Source organism: Ramularia collo-cygni (genome assembly GCF_900074925.1).
Source record: "Ramularia collo-cygni strain URUG2 genome assembly, contig: RCC_scaffold05, whole genome shotgun sequence".
NCBI lineage: Eukaryota > Fungi > Ascomycota > Dothideomycetes > Mycosphaerellales > Mycosphaerellaceae > Ramularia > Ramularia collo-cygni.
Window position 1 is genome coordinate 971026 of NW_019716259.1, and position 8033 is coordinate 979058.

The 8033-nt window shown below is 52.8% G+C and overlaps 2 protein-coding genes; one reads left to right on the top strand and one right to left on the bottom strand.

The window, feature by feature from the left end:
• Positions 1 to 22: 22 nt before the first annotated feature.
• RCC_04121 (related to cellulase) lies at positions 23 to 1706 on the bottom strand (the record flags this gene model as incomplete). XM_023769398.1 has 6 exons in its annotated part: positions 23 to 563; positions 623 to 908; positions 964 to 1127; positions 1187 to 1285; positions 1339 to 1429; positions 1481 to 1706. 6 exons carry the CDS (start codon positions 1704 to 1706, stop codon positions 23 to 25), a joined length of 1407 nt encoding a protein of 468 aa, XP_023625166.1.
• A 1141-nt stretch (positions 1707 to 2847) lies between these two features.
• RCC_12113 (uncharacterized protein) overlaps positions 2848 to 8033 on the top strand; it is a gene marked incomplete at both ends in the record, with an annotated part of 7092 nt that continues 1906 nt past the window's right edge. Inside the window, 9 exons of the mRNA XM_023769399.1 lie at positions 2848 to 2911; positions 2967 to 3044; positions 3097 to 5231; positions 5284 to 5558; positions 5611 to 5722; positions 5777 to 5863; positions 5917 to 6940; positions 6991 to 7078; positions 7129 to 7175. Coding sequence (XP_023625167.1) covers positions 2848 to 2911; positions 2967 to 3044; positions 3097 to 5231; positions 5284 to 5558; positions 5611 to 5722; positions 5777 to 5863; positions 5917 to 6940; positions 6991 to 7078; positions 7129 to 7175 — 3910 coding nt within the window.

Sequence of the window (8033 nt, forward strand, 5' to 3'; positions counted from 1 at the left end):
TATGAATATACTTTGTGAATGGTCACCCGAGCATAGTCTTGACCCACGGCTTCCACCACTCCTCAATACCCCTCTCAAAGTTCCATCCATTCCACTCATAATTGGTCAACGCCCACGTATCACCAACTCCCTGCCCACCAGATCGAATTCTATACGAGCCCGCCAGACTCCACATAGCCCAGCTGATATTATGCTCAGTCGTGAAATCTCTCAAACAGCTCTGCAGAGTATCATTCAATAGCGTCTCGTCCTGCGCAGAGCCAAACTCGGAGATTATAATGGGAGTCTGACGAACGGCTTCGACGCAGTTTCCGGTCACGTTACAGGCTGCGGGCTTGTCGATTCCCATGGCGTTGAAACCGTTCTCGTAGAATTGCGCCCGGATGATGTCGCAGWCGCCTGTGTCAAGGTTCTCGGACATGGAGTAGAGGTGCATTTCGTAGATGACTTTGTCTGCCCAGGGGTGGGCGGATAGGTCGAAGATGATGGGTTCACGACGGAGACCGTCAAGGACTGCGTCACATTGGTAGCATGGGGCTGTGTTCAAGTTCAGACCGGTTGTTCTGTAGTGGGACTTGTTAGCGAGAGATGGATGCGGTAGTGTTGGTTGGGTGCAACGTACAAAGCTGACATGTCTTGGTCGTACTGCATGCCGGACCAGCTGACGAGGATGTCGGGGTTGACTTGGTAGATGGCATCGGTGGCTGCGGTGTTGTTACCAACCAGCGAAAGCCAGWTGTAGCCGAGGGTGGATGTTGGAGCAGTTTCGTTGATGGCTCTCCGAAGTTCGTTTCGCAAGGCCATTGACACGACGTTTGGGTGGTCTTTCGCCCAGTTGGCTACGGACTGAAGACCACGCTTCCAGTTGCTCACGGGGAAGTTGTAGTCATCGAACCAAGCGTTGCCATCTACTCTCGTGTGAGATGTTGCAGATATGTCAGGACAAATGTCCATCAGACTCACCAGTGTTGTTGCAACACCACTGAGCTTTGCCGACGTGGACGTCAGGGTGAATGTAGATGCTCTGATTGTGGGCAACATTTGCGATGTGGTCCCAGATTTCGAACCTGGTCGTATCTTTCGTCCACTGAGGGTTTTTGGAGATGATTTCTTGTGTGACTTTAGTTCTGGGAGAGCAGTCGTTAGTCGTAAGCATCAACGGGCAGTGAARGACATCAGGGCTCACCCATTCTCGTAGCCAAGTCCAGTGATCATGGCAACCTCAAGAGGCACGTCAGAGCCGTTTCTTGCATACATCTGATCAACCATTTCAATGGCATAAGTTCTGCTTCGCCATCAGATGGAATTTAGTTGGCAACCTGCGAGAATTCAACGTACAAACGAATGAAGTTGAACCCAACGCTAGCGACACGGGCGACAATATCTTCCACTGATTCCCATTCGAGACCTTCGGGGACCATCGTTTCGCCTGTTCATCATCAGTATCTATAGAGCTGCCAAAGATCACGAGACGTAGTACCGCTTCCTGGCCAATTCACACCCGCCCAAGTCACAGCCTCGCCCTTTGCATTGATGATATCTCGGCCTTTGGTCGAGAAAGGTCCATATGGCCATTGTGAAGCTGTCTCGCTGTCTGTTCGAGGCAAAAGAAAGCCAGAATAGCCAGATTCATCGCGAAGTTGCAAGGTATGAGCTGTTGTGGTAGCGAGCAGAAGACTCGACCCTACGATGGAACAAAACAACATCTTGAAGTCCCCGGTGGTTCAATCCTCGTCTGCTGCAGGTATCCGGGGCGCATTGGTACATACATGTATCGTCGAGACTCGGGAGGGGTTATCGGCTCCACTCTGGTCCTCGCATTTACCCATTGCCAAGGTATACCGCCTAAAGAGAGATGTTCCACCAACGAGGCTGCTTCCGCTGTATGCTTAGCAGAGGTGATCCGAGGCTCCCCACTTTGTATGTCCCGTCATTCATGTTGAACGTGGTACTTTACATGTAGAATGGTTGCATGCTCAATGGATTCCTACTGTCTGGCTGCACCGGAGCCTGTCCTTTCTGGTCAATTGCCTACGACACTGTCACACTGCCCGGACTATGCTCTCGAAAGTCCTGATAACCGTCCATGGTCTTGCAAGCATAGCCGGCGTTTTCAGCGAGAAGAAAGTGCAAAGAGGAGCGCAATGTAAGAGGTGGGTAACGTGAGGCGGCAAGTGAGGCTCAAATGGATTTTGCATGGCCGAGAGCGGCGAGTCCGGACTTCATTCCGACCAAGTCCCTTCTTCCACTTCCACTTCCACCTCACGTCCACTTCCATTTCCTCCGTTTTCACCTTGCCTGACACGGGCCTGGCCGCTTCCATCGACAAGATTCATCGGAATGCCCCCCCTGATTGATCTTGAAATGGCACGCGACGGGATTTGCCGGCCATGGCCACATCAATCTTCGCAAGCATACCAGAGATGATGGTGGATCCTGGAATGTGGCGGGTTGGCAGAATTGCCCCTTGCCAGCACATTCACTCGTCAAGGTAGATGGAGAGGTAAGTGAGTGCAGCAGTTTCTGTGTTGGCCCGCACGATTGCAAGAATGGTATAGAAAGACTACAATCCACCTCCATCATGATACTGGAGCATGAGAAAGCACATGTTGTGCGGCAGACATACTCACGGCGACCTTGCAATGGCATGCTTCAACCAATACCGAGGGTGCGGTCTTTACCGCCATGAGCATTCCTCGCGCGCGGCACGGAGGTAGGTGCGCAACAATCTCAACAGAAGCATTGATAAACGACTTGGCAATAACATGAGTGAAATCGCGTCAAAACATCTTTCTTGCATGTACTCTGCTTGCAACGACAGCCGCGTTTTCCTTCCAAACATCAGCCATGGCGTGGAAAACAAGCAGCGTTGTGCTGGGCTTATTGTCAACATTGGCCACTGCACAATCTGGTACGATGCGAATCGATGTCGACTTGGGAAGACACGTTGCTAACCATACCGACAGCTCGTGTTGTGACTGTCGTCGTGCACCGTAGCTGCGGCGCCACTGTTGGCTTTCCATCCACCCTTGACTATGGAACCAGTCAGTAGATCAGGAGGCAGTCTCCTGTATGGCTTCGCTAATCCATGTTAAGATCCCGCAAGCTTCGACACCATTGCCTCGCGCACCAGCTCCCAGACGGCGTTGATTTCGCCTGTACCAGGACCTGGCTATGTCACCATTACTCAAACATACTCCGGCACAAGCTCTTTAACAGCCCCAGTCACGACTACCATTGCACCGAGCGGGACTGCTCCCGGAACGGTCATTGTCCAGATCCCAAGTCCAGGCTACGTTATTCCGGGCACCACTGCCATCTCCATCTCTTCAGCGGTGACGACAATCGTATCAAACGGGGTCACATCTGTGTCTTCTTTCCCGGTCACGATTACGCCGTCTCCAACAGGCTTCACTACTGTTACCGGTCTTTACTCCGGCACTCTGCCCATCAGCCAGCCAATAACTACTACCATTGGAAACACTGTAGTCGTTCAAAACCCACCATATACCATCTCCTTCGCCGAATATACCGGCACGGCGGTGCTGACTGGACCCTCTACCAWCAGCACAATCTTTCCGAGCGGCAATGCTCAAGGAACCTACATCATCGTTATTCCCGTTCGATATGTCACCATCACGTCTTACTACACCGGTACTGCGCCAATCACCGAGCCGATCACTTCGACAATTGGGCCATCGGGAACTCGATCCGGATATGTACTCGTTCAAACGCCTCCTGCTTACACAACGACAACGCAGTTGTACACAGGAACGCAGTCTTCGATTACCATTCCCGTCACAAGGACTTACCAAGCGAGCGGCTCTGATGCTTGGACCGTGATCGTTGAAACGCCTGCCAGCTACACAGCTCCAAACTATGTGACGACAACACAGCTTTATACAGGCGCTTCTTCGATCTCTGGGCCTATTACATATACCACTATTCCCCCATCAGGCACAAACCCAGGCATAGTAATCATTCAGACGCCTCCTGCCTACAGTGCACCTCCAAGCGTTACTGCAGCACCCAGCGCCACGGTACCACCCGGATACTCGGCTCCTCCGTATATCACCACAACTCAGCTTTATACAGGTGCTTCGTCCATCTCGGGTCCTGTGACTTATACCACGATCCCTCCGTCGGGTACTCTACCAGGCACTGTCATTATCCAGACACCACCTGCGTATTCCGCCCCACCTCCCGGATACTCAGCTCCTCCATACATTACCACGACACAGCTTTACACGGGTGTTTCGTCAATCTCGGGCCCTGTTACTTATACGACGATCCCTCCATCAGGCACCAGGCCGGGCACAGCCATCATCCAGACACCTTCAGCTTATTCTGCTCCAGCTTCCTCATCGGTCTCAGCGACGGGAACAAGCGTATCAACCCCCCAGAGCTCTGTTGTAGCACCCGCATCTACCTCATCCGCCTCCACGTCGGTGACTCTACAGACAAGCTCTGGATTGCAGACAAGCTCTGGATTGCAGTCAAGTTCTCAAGGCGGGCTCAGCAGTTCAGTTCCAGCAACATCTACGATTGACGCACCGCCCACCTATGCATCTCTACCAGCATGTCCGGCAGTCACTTGCGGCGGAACTGCCAGTAATACTACCTTGTGCGACTCCCAATATGGCAACGCCTTCAATGTCACTTGCGGAGTCAGAAACATTGGTGTCGTTCGGAAACGAGCAACCGTTACTGATGTCAATTCATGCTTGACTCAGTGCGACGCCGAACCTGGATGCGTGGCCATTAACTATTTTGGAAATACTGGTGATCCGGCTGGTAACTGTGAAATCCTCACCGAGGTCACCAGTACCCGTGCGGAGGCAGGGGTTGCCGCAGCAGAGCGACCTCCAGACGCTGAACCCGTCAACACTATCCCGCCGACTTCCACCAGCACACAGGCGCCTTTTACCACCTCTGGTGGTCCAGCCAGCTCCGTGGTGCTCTCAACGACAAGTAACCAGCAAATCCCCTCTAGTACCCCGGGGATTAGTACGATAACAAGCTCTCCTGGTCAGACTTCAAGCTCGCTCGATCGTTCGAGTAGTCTGATACCTCCCGGTAGTAGTTCTCCAAGTGCAGACGGTTCGGTCACATCATTACAAGCGGCCTCATCGTCCAGTACTGCGGGCACTGTATCCGAGTCAATCTCATCCTCGACTGAATTGTCTGTGATCAGTACTCCGTCACTGTTTCCTACGGTATCCTCCTCTTCGGTAATTTACTTTCCCTTCAGCAGCCGGAAAAAAGCTAACTGTAGTCATCTAGGCATTAACAACCACGGCCGTAACATCGTCCGGTCCTTCAGTGGTGCCCACTGGTGATTGCCCAGCAGGAGATGGAGCCACTGTCACAAGTCCTCGTGGTGTGCCTTATGTGCTGTCCTGTGGCAGCGATACTACTGGCGTATTGGTGTCTCAAGGCGAGGCCGTGGATTCTTACAGAGACTGTTTTGAAGGCTGTGACGCCTTGGAAACAGGGTGTCAGGGCTTCACTTGGATTGGGTTCGAATCCAGCAGCAACGGCGTCGGATCAGGGGACTGGTGAGTTCTGCATGTCAGCCTTGAAGGAAGTCGCTAATAATGCTTTGTTTAGTCTTTACAAGGGCGCTGGACCTCAACAGTCTCCTGTTGCATTCTCTGGGAGTGGAGACCCGTCAAAGCTTGCGGCTATCCAGCGAAGAGTTGTCGTGCCAGAGTCAAGCATAGTAAGTTGATGTCGAAATATACACCATCACTCGGAAAATTGATTTGTCCGCCAGACATCCTCGATTCCTGCTGTACCCGTCACATCGAGTGATGCAGGCATCTCGACAGACTCGGCAATTTCTACTGCGACGACTTCCACTGTGAGCATTCCCATGTGTGTTTTGAAGGGTAGGGACGCTGCTAATGCAACCAGACACCGACGTTATCTTCAKCCTCGCAATCTTCTGCTGCTGCCACGCCCTCAGTTTGCCCAGCGTTCGACGATTCTCAGTATACCGACTCCGCAGGGCAGTTATACAACATTTACTGCTCGGCTGAATATCGTGGGGAGTTACGAGTCGTTCCAGAAATCGAGACATTCGAAGGCTGCATGTTGCAATGCGACCAAGCAGGCAGTGTGTGTGGCGCTGCTGTGTGGGATCGTGTCAGGACATGTTACCTCAAGCCTAACGTCGCCAACGGTGGAGGACTTGAGACTGGAACTGCCTATGTTGCTGTCAAAGTCGTCGCAGGCGCTAGTAGCAGCTTGGTTGCCCCGGCTTCGACCACTGTACTCCCGACAACAACTTCGACACCAAGCTCCAGCGTCGCGACCAGCTCCGCGACCAGCTCTGCCTCCAGCTCTGCCTCCAGCTCCTTGGCAGGTGTGACAACCTCGAGCAGTGTCGGTAGTTCGAGTTCGATCAACAACGGCGTGCCAACCACGACTACGACCACTGCGCTCCCGACAACAACTTCGATACTAAGCTCCAGCATCGTCACCAGCTCTACCTCCAGCTCTACCTCCAGCATCGCCACCAGCATCGCCACCAGCTCTACCTCCAGCGTATTGGCCGGTGTGACGACCACGAGCAGTACCAGTAGTTCGACCAACAACGGCGTGCCAACCACGACTACGACCACAACCAGCAGTACGACGAGCTCTACTTCGAGCGTCCTACAGGTTTCAACCACAACCACATCAACTGTTGTCACCAGCTCTTCGCTCACTGCTACTTCATCTACTACCTCTACCGCCTTCCCCTCCATCTGTCCAGAGTCTAACGGTGCCACATACACTGATGGCAACGGGGTTCAGTACAGCATTTCTTGTGCTGCTGATTACACAGGAAACCTCGTTCTTGTTAACAACATCCGCAGCTTTGAGGCATGTCTGCGCCAGTGTGACGCAAGAGCTGATTGCGGAGCCGCCGCTTGGGACAGGGACTCTGCATGCTGTGAGTATCTTATAGTCAAATTCCTCTTCTGCCTTCTAACATTCTCTCAGATCTCAAGCGACCACGAAGCGAGAACGACTATCTTGTAGCTGGGAGTGCCTACGTTGGCGTCAAGTTGGTGTTGGGAGCTACCACAAGGTCTGACAGCACCTCCAAAGGAATAGTCTCAGTTACTGACACTATCGCAGCTCTACATCAACGACTTCAAGATCGAGCGCGTCGTCTACTAACTCAGGTATGTTTTCTTCCTCCCTCCCCAATTCCGTTTCGAGTCTCCCCACCAGCCCTTCAACATCCTTTCCTGCTACGGAATCTGGCTCTGTGACATCGGCCACGTCCTCGGTTAGCTCTTCGTCTGCCATGACTTCGAGTTCAACTACCGGAATCTCCACTACGGCGCTTCAGTCCAGCTCTTTCCAGACCTCTACAAGTGCGACGTCGACCGCAAGCACTGGTCCGCTCTCGACTGCTCTCTCGTCTAGCTCGCCGAGCTCGTCTTCATCACAGACTTCGATTACATCGTCAACATCGACTTTGGCAGCGCTGTCGACAACTCTATCGTCTAGCTCGTCGAGTTCGTCTAGCTCGTCGTCTTCTCAAGCTACATCTCCGGCTTCAACCTCGGCGACGACATCCAATTTTGTCTCGTCAAGCTCTCTGCAATCTCCGACACCCAGTACATCATCAAATACTCAGTCCAGTTCATCATCAAGTGCTACTTTGGCTTCCTCAACCACTTCCGCGATCTCCTCATCGTCTTTGAGCTCCACGGTCTCAGCTGCAGCTACTACGACTATAACCAGCACGACCACGACGAGCTCAACCGCCGCCAGCTCTACTGCGGGTACTTCATCTACTTCAGTCTCGTCCTCTGGCTTGTCATCGACTATTATCACTTCAAGCACTCTATCATCCCAAGTCTTTGATACAACACGCACAACAACGACAAGCACTACCACGACAAGCTCGACAGCGTCGACATCCTCTACAGCGGCTTCACCGTCTGCGTTGGTATCGACCACCACCTCTTCGGGTAGCTCATCGTCTCAAGCCGCCAGTGTGACAAGCACGACGACGACCAGTACTTCATCTC